Source organism: Hippichthys cyanospilos, chromosome 10 (genome assembly GCF_059441005.1).
Source record: "Hippichthys cyanospilos isolate Australia breed blue-spotted pipefish chromosome 10, RoL_Hcya_1.0, whole genome shotgun sequence".
Lineage (NCBI taxonomy): Eukaryota > Metazoa > Chordata > Actinopteri > Syngnathiformes > Syngnathidae > Hippichthys > Hippichthys cyanospilos.
In genome coordinates, this window is record NC_142378.1 from 3,681,885 (window position 1) to 3,707,028 (window position 25,144).

Sequence of the window (25,144 nt, forward strand, 5' to 3'; positions counted from 1 at the left end):
GTAAAAGGTCGGAAAAAATATCAAACTTCCCACTTCCTGGAATGCAGCATACGTGAAAATAGTAAAGGGCTATAATTTACAGAACATTTACGCAAAAAGACAAGAGAAGCAGAAATATACGTGACAAATAAAATACGTCAACTGCACATAGGCTACAAAAAAACGAATATTTGATCAAAGTTGTAGTTACGCGTAAGACCTGATGGTGTCGTTGTTCAGCAAGAAACTTCGCCCATAACGCTCCTATAACACACTTAATTTTTACATTTGCTTTTGTTGTGTACAGTATTGACGAAATACAGTACTGCTTTTGTTAAACACTTAACAATTACTATTTTTGAATGAATGTCATTTTAATTCATTTCAGTGGCAAAAATTGCTTTGACGAGCTTAGTCGCAGAATTTTGGCCTACAGACGGCGCTCTAGCACCGGTCTATTGAGACTCTCACACGCACACGCGAAATGACACACGCAAACATCTTGCACCGTTTTAGAGCATATGTGAGATAAATTGTGCCTTCCTCTTGAGATGATGACAAGTCCTGTCAGGCCGCACATTGATTGCAAACTGGACTCCTTCCAGCAACTCTGACTCAGCTAATGACATCAACCCTTCACCTCAGGAGTAAATCAACACCCGACACTTCCTTCTTAGCCCATTTCTACTCGATATACAACAACAAATAAAAATAGTATGCAAAAATAGGGGCGGAGTCGTCGAAGGAAATGTGGTGGGGATTTCAAGTAGGTCATCCCTTGAGGGGGGTGAATGCAAAATCTAATTGTCAAAGCTGGAAAGGGGGGGGGGGGGGGGGGGGGGGGGGCTCCCACTTGTGTGAAGAGGTAATCCACTCTTTGAAGAGGATTTACATACAAATTGGGGGGGTTCATAATGATAGAAAACCAAAACAAACAAATCAGGGGCGGAGCTACGTGGTGGCCAGGGGTGGGCATGGTAACCGTTTTGGTCACGCCCACAGCAAGGGGAATTGTGAGAGCTGTGATTTTCTTCGACCCATTCATAACTGCTAGATATTTCCGCTAACTGTATATTTACATTTAAATTTATAATAAAATAAAATGTATCTGGATTGTTGGTTCATGAAACCCTGACTGACCCGCCCACCTGCGCAAACAAGGGCCATTGTAAATGAAGTCAAATAAATTTGACATATTTTGAAATCAGAGGCCGCTAAAAACTGTTCAAATTTTGTTTTGGTAACAAAAAAATGCGTAACTGTAGAAGAAAATGTGCAAATTTTGTTTTTTTAGCCAGAAGTTTGAAGTCATAATTAACATTTCACGGGCCACATAAAATGATATGGTGGGCCGGATTTGGCCCCTGGGCCTCGAGTTTGACACCGGTGACTTGCAGGTATTGACAGTAAATTTTTTCATTTATTTTTGTTGGAAATGTTAACTAGCAACAATCAGTTGAGGAATTCTGCGCAAAACTTAAAATTTCATTCAAATTATATTATTCATGCATCGTTCTCAATTGCTTATGTTTATGAGTGAATTTCATCAATAAATAATAAGAAAAAAAAAAAAATTATGAAAAAAAATACCGTCCGGTGAGTTTTGAGTGATCATCTTTGAACAGTTTTTTTTGTGCAAAATTTGAGTATTTAAAGAAAACAAACAAATTCCATCATTTCAATTAAAAATATGAAATACAGAATTAAACTGCCTAAAAATGTGGATCAATCCTTCAATACTTTTTGATTGCTTTGACGGGAAAAAAAAAACCTAGACACCATCTTGCACTCGCCCATTAACTCGCACATGCAAGCGTCTTTGTCATTTTTACTTTAATAGAAAAAAAAAACATATACAAATAATATAACAAGGAAGTCTGCGGTAAACAAAACAACAGAAACACAATTTCTCTTCATCATCCTCATCCTCCCTCTTCACTTGTTTGTTGCTACAGTGCTTGTGTGTGTGTGTATATATATATATATATATATATATATATATATATATATATATATATATATGAATCCTAAAATGGCGTGAAAAATAAATGGTGTGAAAAACAAAGATTTGAATGTCTGCTGGTGAACTAAAAGTGTGCATGCATGTGCATGTGTTGAGGGATGATGAGGCAGCATGAATTTGAACCGTATTGATAATTTACAAAAAAAAAAAAAAAAAAAAGAAAAAAGGGTGCGGACTCCTGTCTCTTATGAAAATATCCCAAAATCTTTGCATCTGGCTTCCATCCCGAAAAAAAAAAAAAACAGCTGTCCCATAATTCATCGCCACATTTGGGAAATATTTGTCCCCCGTTTGCTCAGTCCTTTCACCTGTCAGTGCACTTAGAGTCCCGGGGTGAAGGGGGGCGGGGGAAAAAAAAAAAAAAAAAAAGATGTCCTTTTGTCCCACCTTTATCATTGCTGCTTAAAATACTTACTTTGCCACATGCACACCCCCGCTGGTGAAATACTGACTCAACTGTCACGCTCACACACGCATACACACTGTGAGGGTCTCAGCTGGGGGGTGGGGCCTCTGTGCTATGTCCCCGCGTCCTCTTCCTCCTCCTCTGAGCAGTAGTCTCGTCCCTAGTAAATAAAACAGAATCAAGAGGGGAAAAAAAAAATGTCATTCCTTCCATTTTTTTTTGTCATTTTGCAAGTAAAATATCCGAGTGCTTCGTATTAACTCACGAGCTGCTAGCATAGTTTAAACGAATATTTGACGTCTATAGTCGTCATTGGCAGTGAGTGAAATAAGATAGCAAAACGTTCATTGCGAGACGCAAATGAAGCTGACTGTCAAATGAAACATAAAAACAGAGACACTTTTGGAATGTAAAACAATGGCATAGCTTCGTTGTTCTTTCCTATGTCTTGATGCTAATGCTAATTAGCTCCTATGTTGTGTGGCTACAGCACTTATTGCACTTATTCCCTAAAATTTTGAACTCTTTCAAAATTTGATGGCAACCGTTAAAACTGTTTGCCAGTGAGCACTTATATTGTCTGTCTACATGTGCTGCTCCACCAGTTCCTTAGCCCATCTACGGTGTTTTGGCTTGATGGTTAGCCTTAGGCTAAATTGCCTTTTTTAGGGTGAGTTTTTTGATTTTCTATTTGCCTTATGTGTTCGTCATCTTAAAAAAAAACTTGCAAATATTTGCAGGAAAACTTCCTTACCCTCCTGAGACCAAGCCTATAAAATTGTTTCCAGTGTTGCATCCATTTTGTCTCAGTAAGGCACCAAAGTGAACTGACGCCAACCCAAACACGAGACAAAATCGGAAAGGCTCGTAAGTCCTCAACTGAGGACACTAAAAGTTAGGTCTGCCAACATTTTGGTGACCTCTGGTGACCCTGAATGAATGCCAAGGGGATCAAAAAATTCTCTATGTTTGCGGACACTCGCTAGTTTAAGTTTCTTCAATTTTCTAAACTCAACGCCACTTAGTCATAAATTCTTTATCCTCTGCGAAGAATATCAGTGCTGTACTGACTGAACAGCATATATGGCTGTCTTACACTGCCCCCTGGTGGCCCGGGCGCCCCCTCTTCCAAAATAATGATAATTCTTTTGCTTTGACTATAAATGCTAATGAAATTTTCTAAAACCGACCCCACTTACGTTCGTATATTCTTTATCCTTTGCAAGGAATGACTAATATCAACGCTGTACGCAGCAATTATGGCTGTCTAACCCTGCACCCAGGTGGGGTAATTCTGTTGACGGTCACAAAACTGAAAATGTTTTTATTTTTAAGTGTTATTTTTTTCCCATGAGATTGTGATGAACATTTGCATCATGAAAACCAGACATAGACATTTCTTTGTAATGCAGATGGACATTTTTTTCTACTAATGCACGTCAGAGCCCCCCCCCGCACCCCCCCCCCCCCCCCCCCCCCCCCCCCACTCTGGAGATGATACAAATAAACGGCGCCCTCCCCCGCCCCTCCCCTCCCCTCACCTTTTCAATCTTCTCATCCAGCATCCGGAAGAATTCCTGCTGGCTGTCTGACGTGTGAATGCTGAGCCAACGGGAGGAAGTTGGAGGATGAGGACGAAGAGGAGGAGGTAGCAACAAATACATCATGAGAATTTTCCATTCCAGCCCCCCCCCCCCACACACACACACACACACACACACACACACACTCGCTTCCCTCTACGCACACACATGCAATTCCTCGGTTCAGTGTGAGAACGGATCAGCACCGGAAGGAATTTGAATAACTCTCTCGTAAAAATATCTTACATTTCAGTTAGCCGCACTATACGACAGCTAGGAATAGCGAAAAAGATTTTTTTTTTTCATGTTTGATGACGTTGGGTTATCTTTAATAGAGAAGCGAAACAACAAGAGCATTTTATGCCTTTTTCCATGACGCTGAAAAAGGGAGCTTTGTGTAAACAGCACTGACGCGGAATGAGGTGGCCAGCGGGGATAAGGCTAGCAAACATTGTTACAGTCAATTACCCGCGGGATTAATCAAATAAAAAATGATTTAGCAAATGAGTAAACAATCAAATGTGAGTTATTGTTGTCCATTTCGAAGACTAAAATAGCTGAGATTTTTGGATTTAACCCCTGGGGGAAATTTTGAGCCAACTTGGGCTTTTTGAAGTTTTTGATGTGTGATAACAAAGGAAAAGCATATCAAAAAACGGAAAGGGAGGCGAAAATATTGCATAGATTGTCAAAACATGTCGACTTTCAATATGCCACAACTTTCTGAATCCTTGCAAACAGGAGGTCGAGAGTTACGCCCTATAAGTGTCAAATTTAGCCCGTGTCGGGCTCATTTACTGCCATTCGAAATTGGAAATATCGTCCATTTTGGATTTGTTGAAAACACGATGTTTTGTCATTAATTTACCCCGATTTATACATTAATCCTTTCAACGGCAACTCGCAAATGGGAGGTCGAGAGAAACGCCCGATAAGTGTCAAATTTAGCCCATGTCGGGCTCGTTTACTGCCATTCGAAATTGGAAATATTGTCCATTTTGGATTTGTTGAAAACACGATGTTTTGTCATGGATTTGCCCCGATTTTTGCATTAATCCTTTCAACGGCAACTCGCAAACGGGAGGTCGAGAGTTACGCCCGATAAGTGTCAAATTTAGCCCATGTCGGGCTCGTTTACTGCCATTCGAAATTGGAAATATTGTCCATTTTGGACATGTTGAAAACACGGTGTTTTATCATGGATTTCCCCAGATTTTTGCATTAATCCTTTCAACGGCAACTCGCGAACGGGGCGCAATAGAAATTTTTGTATTGACACCCCAAAACCACCGGGTCGTGCTAGCAGCCAACTTATGACATTTGCAATAACATTTACATTGGAATAACCAAGTTGGCATTTTTCTAGCAGAACAAAAGAACATTTTTGCCTTTTTACTGAATATGCCACGCATACAGATTTAATTGTTTTCACAAAGAATCTTGGCCTCGAACCCTTGACATTTAAAAAGGGAACTTTTCAGCCACTTACTTGGATTTAATGTTTGCCGCCGCCTCTTTCTGTAACTTGCCCCTTGGAGGCACGTTACTTCTCTCCTAAAACACACACAACCATGCACATCAACATTTCTAATTATGACACCGATTAACTCATTCAGTACCAGCCTATTTTAGACCCTACTCAAGCCCGACAGTAAAATGACTGTGCCAAACTCCAAATTGAGACTTGTCTGTATATTTCGATAACCCCGCAAAACATTTCTGACCTCCAATTTATCTGTAACGTCTTCACGAAAAAGTGTCCTACATGGACCGGAGGATAAGCGCTTCCCGTTATACCGAGTGTCAACGCGCTGATATAAAACAGTGGCTGCTTCTGTTCCAGCGGGATTTATGACTTACATTAGTTCATGTTTATAGCCCGGCGAGACAGGAGGCAGACCTACCTGATTCGCTACCACACACACGCTCCTCATCTTTGAAATGCAGCATTCCCCCGCTATATCACGGTTCATCCTTTGCATTCCCAAAAAATGTACTCGCAAATGTGAGAGAAATTCTTATTAATATAATTCAGGGCAATAATTAAATGGATGGATGGAAAAAAAGTCGACCAAGTTGGGTTTGTCAACTTTAAAAAGAGGTTGACTAACTCTTGGTATGTCTCACCAAGTTCTCCTGGTTACGTGCATGTATCCGGTTTTCCTCCCCTCTCATGTACTTCACCTCTTCCACTCCCTTCATCTTGTATTCATCTGGGAGAGAAATATGAAAAGAAAAAAAATGATTAGAAATGTAGAGAAAAAAAATGAAGGAGGGGTATAAAACATTTCCATCCATGTTCGACATCTTCTGAAAAGATAGAAAAATCATTTAAAATACTTGAGCAAATCACTCTTCTTGGTCCCGCCTCTTAAAGGCACGTACGTGTAAAGACGTTACAATACGCACAAATATTTTGTAAGTATTTTATGCAGTTTATGATAAAAAAACAATGTGTTTAAAATATGTTGTTCCAAATGAAATGATAATGACACAACTTTTTCGATAATAATACCAATAGTATTCATCATTTTGATTTATTTTAAACATGAGGTAGGTAACAAAAACTACACGTCAACTTTTGAGCTAAAAACGTATTCGATTTTCCGAACACGGTCTTGAAGACATCTGTATCTCTTGAACAATTTTTAATGGCAAAGTCCTGCCATGGGGTATGAAAGTGGATGTGTCCCTGAGCAGCTTTAAACACCGCAGATGAGCTCAGCGGCGGCAAGTGTGTAAAAATCATAAATAACACGACGCCTCACAGCACACTTAGGCACTATAGTCGCCGCTTGGAGCGTCTTGCCGCACTTAAAGTGATTCACCTGACGCGCAGATTGTAAACTGCCGGCCGCTTATGGACCAAAAGCAGCCGGTCGCCATGGTAACCGGACTCGCCATCGCTCAACTGTCTGTCAACGGTCACCGCCGTTGCAGTAATTGGTCAGAGAAAACCAACACTGTACTGAATTATAAAAAGGCAACATAGAAACATAATGTGTGCCTTCAAGGTGGGCGTGGCCTAGCGAGTGACAGGGCCGACTCGAGCTGCTACCTGCAGAGGTGGAAAAAATGCAGTGTTTTGAACAATTTTCAGGTCGTTTTATCCCACGTCATTCTCACGACTCTTCACTCGATCAAGCAAGTAATTTGTTACTGTCTATATAATGTAATTATTTTATTTTCGATAACTTATGTCAAGGCTTTACGTTAAAAGTGATGAGGTATTATAGGATTAAAAAAAAAAATTACAGGCTATGGCAAAATGTCATTTCAACTCATTCAATGCCAAAGGCATATTTTCACGTTTTGTTTTGTTTTTTACTTCAGTTTTGATTTAAAACGTAAATATCTGGAAATGATTGTCCTTAATGTACTTGAGTATCTATTTAATAATTAAGTATCTGGGGTTTCATGTTTAGACTTAAAAAACCTTGAAAATACGTCCCTGGCAATGCAGATGGCGGGCCACAAATGGCCCCCACGCCACAGTTTGGACACCGCTTGTTTAAAGAGACCGTCTGATTGCGAATACCCAGAGTCGAAGTGACAACAATAACGATTGTGAAGACCCGGGGCAGATTAGATAAGACATGGCAACAAATTAAAAGCTGAAATGTGATTGGTCAATGATCTCACATCCACTTGCATCTACTGAAGGCAGCGCAGCCAAGAGAAATGCTACAAACTGAATAGAAGTGGACGCTGGGAATAAATTTGTCACAGTGTGTGACAGTGACCCCCGACCCCTCCCGGATGAGCTTTACATTCAGCCCGCTATCAGTTTCACACTATGCACTCTTGCCCCTGCAAGCTATCAGCAGTGTTTATCCGTCCCATCTGTGCAACTTTGCACCCAGCTGCGGGGGGGGGGGCATCATGTCATGCCTGTCCATCACCTTATGTGTGCGTCATCACCGCGGCGACCCCAAACGTCACATGACGGCGGTAGCGGCAAGAAATTAAGTCCAAAAGCTGGCCTGAGATTAAAAGATAGAAAGAAAAAAGAAATGGGGGTGGGGGGGGGGGGTGTTCGTTGTTTTGCGGGAGGAATGTAAACCACGGGAGCGAGGCGTCTCGTGTCCCGGCATGCCGAAAGACACGTACGCGCAACACACAGGGCGTGACAACATCGCGCGGGCCTCGGTCAACATGCAACAGTGTGCTGCCGCGGCGGGGAATTAAAAGCTATTTGCTCGCTCCCATTTGAAAAGCAAGATAATCCGCGTAAAATGTCATGTTTAATATTCCGCAGCGTGAAGAGGATGCGGATGAGTGGGCAGGGTGAAGGAAGGAAGAGTCGCCGCACACCGCGCCATGCTTCTCAATCCAAAAAAAAAAAGGAGCAAGTTGGACACTCAGTATCGCACATTTGGCAAGTTAGCGAAGAACGATGTGAAATGTGCGAGCAAGTATCACATTCTAAGGCTCCTCATGTTGTTCCGTATCACTAGTTTTCATCCAGTGTTAGTCTAGGAAGCAGCAAAAAAGGGATATATTGAAACATTACGGATTTGAATGATTTGAACATCATTCCACATCATTCAATTTATGATTTTCATTTTACAGAATTCCATTACATCCACTCTACATCATTTACCATCATAGTGCAGATTTTTCACCCACATGACATATCATTTAGTGTCGTTTCACATCATTCAATATCACTTATTATTACTCCATATCATTCCTCACTTTTTCAACACATTGCAGCATTTGATTCCAAAATGCCACTTTTCACCACCATTTGTCACCCTCTCATATCACGGCATATCGAATCATGTCGTACTGTTCATTACACATCATTCCACATCTCTCAATATCATTGGGAGGTTCCACAATGCCACATTTTACACTTTTCATTCCCTCACATCATGACGGATTCAGTATCATTCTGCATCTCTCAATATTCTTCCATGTCATTCAGTATAATTCTGCATGTCAACAAATTGCAACATTTTTCATCAAGATGATCCCACACCATTCAATATCATTCAATGTCATGCCACATTTTTCACTATCATATTGCACATTTGTTGTCCTTCCGCATCATGACATCAGGATCATTCCACTTACCTAAAGATGTTCCCATATAATCCAGTATCATTCTGTGCGTTGTTGTATTTAAGACTCCACATCCTTCAATATTAAACATCATGCCAAAATTCTCAGGAGTATATGTATTTCAGGATCATTCCGTAGCACTCAATATGCTTCCATATCACTCAGTACTATTCTGCAATTTGAAACATATTGTAACATTTTCCCAAATATGATTCCACGTCTTTCAATATCAGTCAACATGTCACATTTCTTAACATCAAATTACACACATCATGGCCATGATTCAGAGTAATTCCACATCATTGCACATCTCTCAACATCTATCCATTTCATTCATCATCGTTCTGCAGTTTGTGTACATTTTTCACAGCATTTTTCACCAATGTAATTCCATATTATTCATTGTCATTCATATCACACATCTGTCAACATTCCACATCATTCTAAATCTCAATATTTGATTAAATCATATAAAATATAGAGCAGAGCATACCTGTACATTGCATTAACAAATCAAAATCATTCCATATCATTTCACATGACACCACATTTTTTTCATTAAGCCTTTAAGCATTCATAGGCAGTCAAATGCATTTTTTTAGTCATAGTTTTCATCAGCTTTCTAACCCTAAAATATATATTTTTTGTTTTGCAAGTTTTGTCGACAGGGGAAAGGAGCAAAAAAACAATCATCCTGTGTGCGAATGTGCGCGGACTACCGGCGGTAAAGTTGCAGGGTCGCTGTCTTAGAAGAAGAGTGGAGGAAAAAAAAAGGAGCACCTATTTTGAGAAGGCCCCGTTTTTTGGTGACGTCTCGTCTGGTCGCCGGTTGGAGGACGCACTAAACATTCACACGCAGTCCACTGAGAAAAATTAGTGCACAATTTGTGGCGCATGAGAATTGCTATTTTTTTTTCTCAAATATTTACAGCAGTTTAATAGATACAGCAGTTTAGAAGTTAAAATGGTCAAAATGGAGTAGGAAGAAATTCAAAAACTAGGTAACCTATATTTAGCAAAAGAATATGTCATAAATAAAACAAAACAAATGCACACCTCTTAATTCACCGTTTTCTGCAGAATATCAAGTTTTCTATGTGATTTATGTATTTAGATAACAGTTTTTTAAACCTTTCTTTGACATTTTTGCAGATCTATTCCATAATTAATGAATAATTAATATATATTAAAAAAAAACTCACATTTTGCCTGAGTGGATTTTTTCCTGGTGGCTTGGGGGAGAAAAAAAAAACTCACACTGGAATATAAGCCACAGGGTTCAAATAACGAGAAAAAAAGTTAAAACTTCATTGCGATAAATGTGGTCCTGAATCATCAATCAGGCCGTCGATGATCTTTTTCAAGTCACGGATTCCAAGTACGATCATTTTAAAAATGACCAAAATGTAAACTGACAATCTGGACCGCCTTTGGTCACCTCGGCACAAGACGGCAGATAAACGACACCACGCCGAAAGTGTTGCCGTTTTACGAGTTGTGTTTGGGTAATGGAGCTCAGCCGTTTCCGGTTATTGTGCGACAGCGAGGGAGCAGCAGAAGGAGGAGGAGGAGCAGGAGGAAGAGGTCGTTAGGGGTTTAGTGACCACAATCTGACAGCGTCACACAATAACTGGGACACAAACGAATTTGGAGAGAGAAAGGAAATCTGTTGACGAGATTTTTACAAGAAACACACACGGAAATAAAATGCGTACAAACACGTACACACACGTTGACATTTTATTTCAACGACTAAGTGAATATTCTGATAGAATCCGATTTTGCATCAAAGTGTCTTGGAAAACCATTTTTTGTCATTTGATTTATTTACCATTGATCAATTTCTATTGTTAGCAAATAAAAGGGATGGATGTTTTTCTAAACTTTAAAATGTGTTTTTCCCAAAGTAAAATCGAATTTCATAACTTGATTGAACGCACAAGACAAATCAACAATTATTTTTTTCTGTAATTATCGACATCTCTAACACGTAATGGCTCGTCAAAAGTCATGCTAGCAACGTAGCAGCCATGCTTCATAACGGCATTAATATTAGCTTAACATTGCTAGCACTGCAAATTTTGCTGAAGATAAATAAACGTTCTCTGTCAGAACTCTAAAAAATATATATAATTTATATTTGTTCAAATGTTTGCTGTAAGGAAGTTTTAAGTAGTTAAGTAACTGATTACATTAGCTGCTGAATTGCTAAAGTAATGAATTACTGTAGGTACTAAAGCAATTGATACCTCATTACCCAAGTAATCCATTACTTTAGTACATGATTCCTTTAGTAGAAACCATTTTAGACCCTCCTTGGGCTAAACACTTGAAAAAAGTTTAAAGTCTATTCCTTTATTAGTGCTTCATTATCACTGCCCTTATTGCCTTCTTTATGATTTACTTGATTGTGTAGAATGTAAGTCGGAAAATTGAACCGATGATCATTGCGTAGTGTTACAATGCATATGACAATAAAACTTGAATCTTACATGTAGTATACCACTTAAGTATACCCCCCCCCCCCCCCACACACACACACACACACACACAAAATAAAACATCAGCTCTGCCTCTGTAGTAACTTGTGATCAATACTGCGATTTTCCCTCATTTTTTGGAGCCAAATTCAGGATTGTACATGGGGATTAACATGCGCCGAAGCACTCAATTAATTTTCGCTCTGCAGCCTCTGTCAGCACGTCACAGGACGCCTCTGGTGGAACAATGGACTTGACTTGCATGGAGGCTAGAGGATTAGGAGCTATGATCACCAGAGTATACTGAGAGAGCACCCATGGGCCAGCGGGTCGATGGAGACGGATTAAGGACAGGAAATGGAGTCGCCAAGAATTTCTCAGCGCGCTTGTGTGTCTGAGGATTCTTTGGCGTGTGTATGCGGAGGAATGTGGGAGCGTGTGCGTCAACCGACCGGCGAAGAGGTCCCCGTTGCTGTAGGACTTGCCACGGGCCTCGTCATCATTGGGCACGGCCGACACCTGCTTGGCCGAGGTGCAGCCCATGGCCTCCTCACGCTGGGAACGCTCTCCTCATCGCACTCTCACCTGACCAACAAAGACCACAAGGACAATTTTGGACATTGGACCACAACGGGGACATTTGCCGGGTCTCGTATTTTACGTTTCCCGTGCTAAATGCTGATTCACCATATTAGCTTTGAACTCTCGTTCACTGCTAGCCCATTAGAACAGATTTTTGACAAATGTCTATTCATTTGTGTCCACTGAAGTGGACATTTGTTTTGGGTCTATAACATTTGACTCATCGATGCTACCCTACTACGTCCCAGTGTCCTCAAAGGAGGACATCTGAGCCTTTCTAATGATGTCTCATGTGTTTAGGTGGGATGCAATTCACTTTGCTGTTTTGCTGAGACGGAATGGACGCAACAGTGGGAACAAATTTAAAAGCACTTATTAACATTTCCCCTGCAGCAAAACAGCTAAATGCTGATTCGCCATGTTTGCTTTGACCTCTTTGCTCCATTAACTCATCCACTGCCATTTCGGTTGAAATTGATTTTAGACTTAGATCCTGCAGAGAATCAGTTTATTCATATGTCCACTGTAATAGAAATTTGTTTTGGATTATATCTTGTATCTTAATAAAGTTACCCTACTAAGTCCTCGTGTCCTCAGAAGCGGACAACTTGGCCTTTGCAATGATGTCTGGGTTCACTTTGCTCTTTTTGCTGAGACAGAATAGACACAACAATGGGACCAAATGAAAATTGAATATGTAAGATTTTAACAGGGTTTCTTTAGGTATAAGCAAATCTAATTCAATGCTTTGAATACTCTGATAGGAACAGTTCATTTTTCTTTTCAAATTAAGAGCAGATTTGCTCTATTAATGCCAGCCAATTTGAGTGTTCTGACTGACCAGTTAATTTTTTTTAAATTGTCTCATTTTATAAATCCAATCACAGTTGCCCACACATTTTCTATGCCTATTCCCATTAAACAATAAACAAACAAACAACAAACACTATATGATGTAAATAGCACACCCTGCTAAGGTTAAACTGACATTTTTTAACGTCAGTACGGAACTATGCTAACAGCTAGTTTAGTTTGATGTTAATGAAAGACCCATCGGGCTGCCAAAATTTTACAAATGTACACAAAAAAAACACAAACAAAAAAAACACACACCCAAGGAAGGCTAATCTTAGTGCAGCGATGGGTGCAAAGTGCAATGGGACACATTGTGAGGGGAAAAAACAAGCGGACAGTAAGAAAAAAAACTCATTGGCAAGCCTCCAGAGTTTGAATTGCACACGAGCGGTGTGTACTCTGTGTGGACGCGGCAGAAAGCAGCAGGTGTGTGCAGGGTGTGGCGACAGAATCTTTGTGTTAGGGTACAAAAGGACGCTAAACCGTAGTCACCTGGCTCGTTGTTTTGTTGTTCCAGCTGATTCAAACCTTAGTTAGACAACCCTGGTACGTAAATAACCCTTGCAGTAGCTGGGCTGTCGTACGGAATGAACTGGTACGTGTAACTACTAAACTAAAATTATACAAAAAACAAAACAAAAACAAACAAAAAAATACATTGAACTAGTCCTAACTCTTAAACTAACACTAAAACAAACCTCACCAATGAACTAATCCGACTACACACCTAGCATAAAAGTAAAGCTAGCCACTAACCCCGTGAACAAATTATAAACTAGCAACCAACCCTTAAAAAAGAAACCCACAGTGGTTCTCAAAAGTTATATACAAAATAATTTGACAGACAGAACCTTTTGTTAGCCTTGTTTCTCTGTGTGGAGTTCCCCAGGGCTCAATTTTGGAGCCCCTGCTGTTTTTATTATATTTGCTGCTCTTTGGATCAAACTTTTAAAAATAAAACAAAAAACATGATTTTTCCTCCCACTGCTATGTCGATAACTATCAGATCTATGTGTCGCTGTGCAAAATGGACGCTTTCTCGTTAACTTATGAGTGTAAAAAGTTAAACGGTCAAACTTTGCCATTAAATAAATTCCACTTTCAAGCATTTAGGAATCAACGCATGGTGCTGTTTTGAACTTCTACCTGTTTTGACTTCTACCTGTTTTTTTTGTTAGATGTTTCTAGATTAAATGGCCCAAATCGGTCGATATTGAGATGTTTCTTCTTCTTGGACTGCTAGCAGTGGGGGCAACGTGATGTCCCGATGTGTTGAGTTGACCGGGTGAACCAGTTTCTTCGATTGTTTGCCAAATCCACTTGCTGATAACTGGGCAATTAATTTTGATAAGGAGGCAAATTAATTTTGATAAGGGGGCAAATGAGAAACTGGAACTTTTCCAACATACTAACCTTAACTTTGAGTTTGTAATTCAAACAAACGTATTGTATTGTTTCAATAAATTGCTATTTGCAGGTACCGTATAAGCACTTTTCTACTTCTTACCACTGACGTCAGATGCCTTAAAGCGAAAGCGCAAAAGTCCACGGCGCTAAAGAGAGAATCTCCTCGATCTGTTTTATTGGAAAACCGCCTTCACAAAAGCAGACCGCTTCACAGGGTTGAGGCAGCGCGCGATTGAAGGCCTCTCATTTGCGCGTATTGAAACATCAATTTGTGAGTAGCGGCGCGCTAAAAATAGAGCGGCGGCAGCCCCAGAGCTTTTGTTGTGAGTGCGGGATAATGCTAGGCTGCGGAAATCTGCAAGCCAGGACGCTCTAATTCGGGTTATGCATTGGGGAGGAGCAACAGGATGGCTATTACCAAGAGACGGCGGTGGGGACAAGTCTCAAATGTGAAAATCACAAGTCTCAAGTTACTGGCGGTCAAAATGGGCACAGTCAAGTCTCCTCAAAATTTCAAGCAAGTTCAGTTAAGTCATTCACTTGGGTGGAATAAGTCAAAAGTTACCGGTAAATACTTTATTCCAAAAACATAAAATTCCTTGGAGCGCGCACCATGATTGTGTGAATGCTGAAAGTATTCATAAGTATTATCAATCGTTATTCCCAGATATTTTGGCATTCAACTTCTTTGACATTTTTTGACCAATTCAAACCGTTCCCACTTCAAAATGTTCAAATAATTCACGCTTCCCATGCTATTATTTTTCTCATTTCTAACTTTCACAGTTTTCACAAAATTAAACATTTTCACCCTTAAAATATTCATTCACTTTCAATGGGGATTTAAAAAAAATGGCTCCCACTCAAAATTCTAATTGTTCAGCTCATTATATTCAATGATTTTTAACATTACCAATTCATCCATTTCCAAATATTCAAAATTGTATTCCCACAAAATTGTTTAATATTTTTTTTGTTCCTTCTAAAGTTGATAATTTTTTGATGATACAAACTGTCCCAACTTTAACATGCGCAGCTCATAACCAGTACACGTTTCCCTAATTTTCTAAACAAAAGCAAAAAATTAATTATTTTTTGCTTTTACTGATACTTCTGCCATTTTCCGCACACCAAAATTGTTTTGCTCAACTTTACCACTGTTGTTTTTATATAAATTTCAAAAGAAAAGGGGAAAAATTTTGTTTTCATTTTTCTCCCTTCAATTTTTACATTTTTGACCAATTCAGTCTTTTCAACTTTAAACTGTTCATCTTATTCCTATCACAAATGTTGACCCCCAAATTTCTGAAGGAAAAAAAAACCCACAATATTATCTTCCATGATTCTAAAGCATTCTACATGGTTCCATAGTTTGTTTGTTTTTTCCAATTCAGCATATAAACTACATTTCTCCAGAAATTGCTTCATTTTGTTGTTTATGGAGGTTAGGCGCTCCTAAAAATAACCTCTTTCAAAAACCAAAACAAATACCACACCAGGCTGGAAAATGCTTCTTTTCCAAACAGACCATGCAAAATTTGCCAAGTCATGGAGGCCAGGGCAAAAAGAATCTTATAAAGAACAAGCACAGTCAAGTATTATTAGCCTAGCACACTTAAATCTAGTGACTTGGCATGAGTCATGTGACCTCTGCCAAGTCACATACGTTAAAAATAAAAAAAATGAGTAAGGGCACTCACTCACTGCTGGATTTTGTTTGCAAACACCTAAAGAGCTTTAAAACCATATTTTATGACACAAAGGTGCACATTATTTAATGCATCGTAATGGTGTGACTCCTGTGCTTGCAAAAATGGACATTTACCGAAAAAAAAAAAACATTAATGAAAAGAACAGAAAAAAAACACCACATAAGGAAAAAATCTTTAAAAGTATAGGGTCACCTAGTCATTACACCTACAGGAAGCCAAGTGTCGGAAAATATGCCGCTACCACTCCTCTGGGAAGAAGTGAAGAAGTAGTGAGTGAAAGTTTTTTTTCCCCCTCCAACATTTGAGAGGTTGTTTGGACTTTAGGCATCTCCTAATTTTTAGGGTTAGGGTTACAGCTATTTAACCTGCAAAAGATACTGTCATTTTTTTAATAAATAAAATTGCTATTTTTTTGACTGGTCAGATTTAAAAGAAAAAAACAAAAGCAAGAAAAATAGCATCGTAAAACATGAAAAGTTACGTTCATAAATGAAAATCCGCAAGATAGTTTCGCCGCAATAACCAAATCGCGATGCGGGGAGGGAACACTAAACCCGATTATTCAAATATTTGATAATCGGTTAGTTGTCAATCGGTTAATTGACACCCTTTTTTTTAACTACCTTTTTTAAACTTTTTGCCGCAAACAACATCAAATCCATTCATAAGTCATGCTAGCTATATACTGCATCAGCCATGCATAATTTCTTCTTCTTCACGGCTCTAATATTAGTTTTTATTCGCTGAGAGAAATATGCGTTCTCTGTGATTATTTCACGGCATTTAAAAAACACACGATCTGTACTGTTAGCGCAGACACGCGCGAGTACTTTCACCACCTCTCTCCGCATCACATAGCGTAATCCCATCTTAACATTAAACGCAACTCCAGATGTTCCCCATAATCACACTCGGCGGCGTAGAAGCCTTACTCATTAGTCATGATGTCATCAAGCAGCCCGCCGGAGCGGGAGCTACCAAGCTAGCTTTCAAACAATAACAAAAACACACCCCGGGCCAAAAGGAGACTCGCCCTCCTCCGTCGTGCCTATGTGGACTTTGGGTGGCGACCCGGTGTGAACAGGCCTCCTTTTAAAGACGGTTTGTAGAAAGAAGGAAGTGGAAGAGTGAGCGAGGGCGAGATGGGCAGGGTTGCATAAGGAGGTAAACAGGAGCAAGCGCGCCAGCCGCAAGGTTCCGCAGCGGCCGCCCAGCCTGAAAAACGGGCTGGGCCCGAGCCAAGCAGAAGAGGAACAGGAGCAGGAAACGCCAAGGCGGAAGGCCCCCCTTTTTTTTTTCAACACCTTCCTCGCTTCAGCATTCCGACTCCTGGATGGAGAAGTGAAGCGTTTTCACACTTTCACATCATTTAAAAAGACAAAAATGACTGGAAAAGAGAAATGATAATTTCATCATTGTTTTTTTCAGTTTATTGGATTTAATTATGACCTCCTCTGTTTACATATTTTAGAACTATTTTTGCACGCCCCACATTTATTTTGGGACAACCGAATAGCACTTCCTCCTCAATCCTGCTTTTTACGCCTACAGGAAGTGACGGTTGTAGGTTCAATTTGCACCACCGGTATTTGACAATTTTTTTTTCTCACATTTCAGAACTATTTTTGTCTTCCTCACATTTATTTTGGATGAACTGAATACCACGTCCTTCTCAATCCTGATTTTTACCCTACAAAACGTGACTGTTGACTTTTTTCCCCCCGACTTTCACATTATTTCAAAACACGAAAATGACAGGAAAAGAGATATGAAAATTTTATGAATTTTTTTTCAATGTACTGGAGTTTATTTTGACCACCTACGCATTTAACAATGATCTTTGTCTGGCACAAAATTATTTGGGCTGTAATTCCAACGTTGACCATTAGATGGTGAAAAAATATTTGGTTGAGCACGATATTAAGTGATACAAAGTGCATTAGCTTGCAGCTAGACAGGCGGTGAGCTAGGATAGCGAGTCATCTCGTTAGCTAAATAGTGAGCTAACTAACTAGATAGTGAGTTAGCTAGATAGTGAGCCATCTAGCTAGCCAGCTAGTAATTTAGCTTGCAGCTAGATAGATAGCGAGCTATCTAGCGGCCTAGCTTAATAATGAGCTAGATAGTGAGCTATCTAGCTAGCTAGTGCGTTAGCTTGCATCTTGATAGATAGCGAGCTATCTAGCGGGCTAGCCTAATAATGAGCCATCTAGCTCGCTCGGTAGATAGATAGTAAGCTAGGTAGGTAGTGAGTCATCTAGCTAGCTAGCTAGTGAGCTCGCTAGCATTAGCTTGCAGCAATAGTGTGCTAGCTAGCTAGGTAGATAGTGAGTTAGCTTGCTAGTTAGCTAGAAATGGATGGATAGACATAAATGTGTATATTTATAGACATAAATACATAGACATATGTTGCTATATTACTAATCGATAGGTTTTCAACACACTAGTAGCAAGGTCCATGTACAGTAAAGCATCTATGTAAGCTCAAGTGTTTTTTTTAGGGGCCTGCAGTGAAAACACGGGCGTGCTGCCAGAGTGAGCGTGTGTGTGTGAGTGTGTGTGTGTGTAAAACAACTTGACAATCTTCTGCAGCACATGCCACAGCTATGCAACAAGTCCCATGCTGTCAATCACCGTGCGCTTTTTCACGCTTGAAAACAGAGGGGCTCCTGTCTGGGCCAAACCCCGCCCCCCACCCGACAAATCCTCGATCTCGTCGCGCCGCTTACAACAACTAGACGACGACACAGGGAGCTGCGGGGTTAGCAAATCTGGAAAAAAAATTTACGCAAACGTGTAAAAAGGAAACCCGAAACAAAATTCTATTGTACTGCATATCTATGATGAATATTTGCGTGCTGATGACTTTGAAAAGCAGGCACAAGGTCACATACGATTACACTTTCCCTCGTCAATTATTTGAACTGCAACAGCTGCCGACAACTCAAAAGCAAAAGAAAAGAAAGCAGTCAGCCATTAATATTCATTGAAAATGATCTCATCTGAAGGAAATGAATCAATCTGGGAGTTAATTGGCAAGCGCGCCGCCGCGGGGAAGGTTCCATCTTGCCCGAGCGCCCCGGTTCATGTCACGACACGGCAAAATTATTATTTTTTTTCTCGAGACGAGTCAATACAGAGTCATATTCATCACAAGTTGCGAAGGTGACAAAGTGGCCAGGTTGAAACTGATTTTCATGGGGCCGAAATCATGGAGCTGTGAAATTTTCCATGGGGATGAAGAGGAAATTTTGGTCCAGATGTACACCCTATAGGTTTCAAATTTAACCCATGTCAGGCTCATTTACTGCCATTCAAAATTGGAAATATTGCCAATTTAGGACATATTGAAAACCCGCTGTTTTACCATGCATTTCCCCTGATTTTTGCATTCATCTTTTCAACGGCAACTTGCGAACAGGGCACAATAGAATTTTTGTGTTAAAAAGGTTTATATGAAAAAGGTTTCATTCTGTTTTTCTTTGAGTCAGTTTTACTGAAGAATGACGAATAAACAACTTGAAGCAAGCACGCTGGGACTCTTATTTGGAGTCTTCTACTTTTCATTTCCAGTTGCTCACTTGATGATGTGGGAATTTCTAAAGTATGTTGACTGGGAAGACACAAGATAAGGAAGGACATTGCCAAGCCTGCGTGCGGACTCTGAACGCGCTGTAAACACATCCATGTGACGCGGAGTACTGCAACAAGCAGGCGTCAACATCTTAATGACTGAGCGACGACAATGCGGCTTTGGATTGTTGTGCGCTGCCGAGTCAGACTGAAGGGCAGAGAAGACACGCGAGGATGGCGGATCACGTTACGCTGACTTTGGGGGTTGCCTTTAGACCACCTTGTCACACCTGACTGCTCTGGTGGGCCACCCGAGACGGTCCGACTCGGCATTCTCACGTCATTCATCTCACCAGATAGCTCTTAGCTTAGGGCTCAGTGGAACCTCCATTAAAAGATCCTGCAACCACTTGGTTAGCCTAGGGCCTGAATGATGTGGATTTGTTGAGGCCGATGTAGATTCCAGAGAGCCAAATTCAGATTTTTTTGGAAAATCCAGCAGCGTCAAAATCAAATGATCTCAAACGCATTAGGAAGTCAAGACATTCAAACTGTTAATTCCTGAAAATGCACAGCTTTTGGGATCAGATAGCAACATCCACATCATAAAACTGATGGAGTAAAAGACTGAAAAAAAGATCAGTTCACAGGTTTCCATTTAGTATAAGAAATAGAAACTCTTGTCATTTTGCTATGTGGTTTTTGCACATCTTGGTATTGTCACATTCAACTTTAGGATGTGGATAATGTTTCACAACCTGCAATGACATTCAATTCACAGCTTTGTAGTTAAGAATAAAACAAGAAAAGCTAGTCATGTTGGTATTTAGATTTTGACATAATGGAATTTTTCACCATTATGATGTGGATGAACCTTAATGAAGTGAAATTATTTTCAGTTCACAGCTTTGAATTAAAAGAAATAGAAACTTGTCATTCTGGTATTTGGCTTTGCACGTCTTTGTATTGTTTCAGATTTATGATGTGAAAGTCGCTTTGTGACCTAGTGTGACATTCAGTTCACAGCGTTGTAGTTAAGAATAAAACAAGAAAGGCTAGTAATTTTTGGATTTGGCTTTGCACATCATGGTATTTCCTCTGTCAGCTTTATGACGTGGATGATACTTTATGGCATGGAATGGATTTCAGGTCACAGTTTGAATTTAAGAAAAGATTTGTCTTTTCAGATCTTGGTTTTGTTTCAGATTTATGATATGAATGTTGCTTTATGATCTGCTGATGTATTTGAGGGCATTTGAATTTGAAGGTGTCTCCAAACTTTGATACTGTTTACTGTACATATTTAGTTGATACCTTGAGATATGGATAATCCAATTTATGAGCTTTTCTTTAGCTTATGAGCAAACATGTTTGATATTTGTGTATGGTTGCAGTTCCATTATGAAGGAGCGAGAGAGGTTGACCGACGGGATCGATGATCAGGCAAATTTACAGACGACGGCATAAGACGGCGTTCTGGCAGCGCGGAGCTACTTCAGCGCCAGGCGGAGGTCAAGCCGCAGCCAGCCAGCGGATGTTGTTAATCGGCTGCTGATGGCGTTGGGATATCTCGAGAGCCCGTGCCGCATGTTTAAATACATCAGGGGCAGCCTGCTGTCAGCTGTTGTCACGTGCAAGCAGAAGCTGCAGGATGTAATCCATTACAAATACTTAGTTACTCTGATAAGAGATTTTTTTTATCCCCTACGTTAATCCAAAACTAGGAAGCGAGGCTGATTTTGAAAAATAATCCATTTATTATATTTTTTTATGATTAAGGTTGCTTTCCTATGTTGTCTTTTTATATTGAGAATACATTCATCAATATTACAGGAAACTATCAGATTTTTTCAATTTCAAGCTCATCGGTTAGCTTCTCGCTAATGCCATTAGTTTGTAGTCTTTTAACCCTTATGCGATATTTTGTATAATCTTTCTATCAAAATCAAAGGGAAAATATGGAAAAAAAGACCGCAGGAAGCTGAAATTCCACCCAGATAGTGACAAAATGTCAAAGTTCAACATTGCTCAAATTAGTTACTACGGGAAATATGCCATTTTTGGCTAAAATACAGCCAGAATTATGTGGAAGATAATGACTGAAAAAATAATCAAAATACTGCATAAAAGGTTAAGCGATCGAAACGATTAACTTGCAAAATTTTAGCAAAATAAGTGAGGCATAAATTGTCAAGCATAAATCAGAGCACAACAATAACACAAGCAAATATCTGGCTTTATCGCAGCAATTTTTCACGGTTCATGAAGCAAGAAAACGTAAACATGCGGATTGCACTTCTTAAGCACTCAAACCTACCTGGGCTAGCGGTGCCCGTAATAAATGATTAACCGGTAACGAAACAATAATTGAAACAATCAACAACTCTTAACAATACTAATCATAAAACATTAACATTACTATTAATCACAAAACATTTCGAGTTTTCCTTTTATTGAAAAAAAAAATCAGCTCATTTGTATACTTTAAATTACAAAATTATCTTGCGGGCCGGATTAAACCCCCAGAACCGGCCCACAGGCCGTATGTTTGATAACTGTTTAACACTATTGTTAGACTTAAAATTGTTCAAAACCTGTGATTTCAGCTTTTTACTTTTTTACTTTGGTTTTGTCTGGTCCAATTTAGAAATAGGAAAATTATGAAGAAAACCAGCGATAAACCGACAATATATAATGATCATAAATGAAAATCCATGCAGCGGAGGTTGATATTTTTTCTATTAAACAAAATTGTTATCTTTTGACGAGTCTGACTCAAGAGAAAGAAAAACCGCAAGAAAAATAGAGATGTCAAACCGCGATTGAAAATGTTGTAGTCATAAATGAAAATCCGCGGTAGAGTGAAGCCTCAATGGACGAAGCGTGATGTAGCGAGGGAACACTGTATTTTAAGGACACGCAGAAGTTTCATCCAATTTGAAGACAATTATATGATGCCAAAATTGAAGGTTGTTGTCATTCTTAAAAAAAACTTCACCAGCCATGCATTTAAGTCTTTACAATGTCATAATTCCCCGAAATCCGAACATTATTTTTTTTTCAAAACTATTTAGGGTGACATCGGTTTTACTGATAAAAATAAATGTTTCATTTTTTTACACTTTTTTCCGAGTTAAATCAAACTTTCTGGTGACATTTCGAATAGGGTATATTTATAAAAAATAAAATAAAACGGCGTAAAGCTTGGCAAAGGCTGCGGTAGTGCAGCACTTCGATTTCCGCGGCTTCCTTCCATCTGTTGAGCGCTTCTCCCCGCCTGGCGAGGCCCCTCAGCCGGGGAGGGAGAGGGCGGAGGACCGGAGGGGTGTCGAGAGCACACCAAGCCGCGAGCGAAGCGCCTTCGAGCGGAGAACTCCGCCTCCCCTTCCCCGGCGTGGCGGAACAAACAACAACAAAAGCGGCGAGGAAGAGGCTAAAAGGGAAAGCAAGTACTTACGAGGCAAGAGGCGCCGGTTCCGCTCGCTCCAGGCTGGCAGGGGAGGCGGTGGCACTCCGTCTTCTTCCGGGCTCGGCGGCGGTGGGTCGGGCGGGGATGAGAGCGCTCGCCTCGGGAGGACTGGAAAGCGAAGTGTGCGGCTTGCGTCATTCCAGCGGGATGCCGCTATTGAGTGAGGGCGCCAACGCGGCCATCTTGCCGCCGAGCAAAGCCACCAATCACGGCGGGGGACGGGACGGAGCCCAACCTTCTTCCGAGTAGCGGAGTAGAAATACTTCGTTACTCGAACGAGCGGCATGCTAGTAGGTGGACCTTTTTAAAGACACTCGCATATTCGCGATTTTTTTTTAACTGCTTTTATGTCATCCTACCTTTATACATTTTTCACCATTTCATCGACTTTGTTGTTTATTTATTTAGTGTGTCCTCGTTACATTGTGGTTCGTTTATTGCGGCTTCACTTTAACGCAGATTATGATTTCTGACCATCAGATTTTCTATTAAAAATGGACAAAAGCCTACGCCCGCCCTAAAATAAAATACTATAAATAAATACATAAATAAAACCCAGACCAAATTAAACTCTTTTGTTGTGGATTTTTATTTTATGACCATAACATTATTGCAGGTTTATCTCGCTATTTTTCTTGGTATTTTTCCTCCTTTTAAATCGGAGCAGATTTTTAAAAATCTCTTTTAAGTATACATCTTTAACATAAGAAAAACAAACAAACAAAAAACTAAAGTAATGACAATTCTACTCCTAAATATGATCAGACCCCCCCCAAAAAAGTTCAATCTCTATTTTGCAGATTTAGGTTATTGTATGTAATTTTGAGAATGTAAACCCTGCAATAAAAAGGGAACCATTTTAATCTATTATATATCTTTTTGGCATTTAATATCTTCTACATTTCTTGACATATTCAAACCAAAACAATGCCAACATGTTCCAAAAATTCACATTTCCCAGGCTATTATTTTTCACAACAGTCACAGTTTTCCCCGCAGTTCAAATTTCACCCTAAAAATACCCACTTATTCTCAATGGTAAATTAAAAAATGCAGCTCTAAAATTTCAGTTGCGTTTATGTTGATCAGTTTTCAAAATTCCTACAATTTCTATTTTGCAAAAATTCAGGATTTTTCACCAGCAAAATTCTTCAGTCATCTGAAGTTAAGTGACCAAGATAGGGTTGTTATAAAGTTCATATTGTTCCGAATCAAAATTAAAACTGTGCACCTTATTCCATTCAGTGATTTTCAATAAGCCCACATAGCAAAAAAAACAACAAAAAACCCCCTACTTTTTCTTCTTATATGGCGTTTATATAATTGCATATCGTTCAACAATTTCAGTCGGTCATTTCATTTTTTTTCCCCCCACAAAAACAAAATTTGAGTACTTGAACAAGTCTTGTTTTAAAGCAACATCTGTACTTCTAAAATCAAGAGCGTGCTAACTTTTTCTTTCTCCTCCTCTGCTTGCAACAGCGAAAGTGATCCAACAAGATGAGCTACTGGCATTTTTTTCCCCCTTCAACTCCTCACGCCTTTAAAGGTCGTGTATTTATAATGTATACAGCATTAATCATTAAAGAGGCAGCCGATTTCAATCAAGACGCGACATTGACTTACTTGCTTTGCACGACTTTTCACGCACTTTTTTTTTTCTCTCTCGAACCATATGTGCGGTTAAAAATTACACTAACATGATTAATAAAGTTACGGGAGAGGTGTGAAAAACGCACGTTTAAAAAAAATCAGTTATTAAGTTTAAATGAGTAATAATTTAGAAAAAAAACAGTTATTATTGAGTTTAAATGAGTAATGATTTAGTTTTAAAAATAAGTCTGAAAAACTGGGATAGTATGTAGTGTATGCTTACAGCACATAAACATGTGGAAAAAAATCTGAAATTCAATGGAAAAAAAAAAAAACGTTAAAATAAATCACCCATCAAATTCGTAACTCATCCTGGACATTTTCATGTTGAATCAGAACCGAGAGAGTCCTTAAA

At 39.6% G+C, this 25,144-nt stretch overlaps 1 protein-coding gene across 1 annotated transcript; it reads right to left on the reverse strand.

The window, feature by feature from the left end:
• Nucleotides 1-1,795: 1,795 nt before the first annotated feature.
• LOC148416647 (uncharacterized protein C1orf21 homolog) lies at nt 1,796-23,330 on the reverse strand. Its single transcript, XM_088425278.1, has 6 exons — nt 23,125-23,330; nt 11,991-12,123; nt 6,119-6,204; nt 5,481-5,545; nt 3,950-4,010; nt 1,796-2,568 (listed from the first exon to the last, which is right to left on the reverse strand). Exons 2-6 carry the CDS (start codon nt 12,079-12,081, stop codon nt 2,521-2,523), a joined length of 351 nt encoding a protein of 116 aa, XP_088281404.1. The 5' UTR covers nt 12,082-12,123; nt 23,125-23,330; the 3' UTR covers nt 1,796-2,520.
• Nucleotides 23,331-25,144: the final 1,814 nt, after the last annotated feature.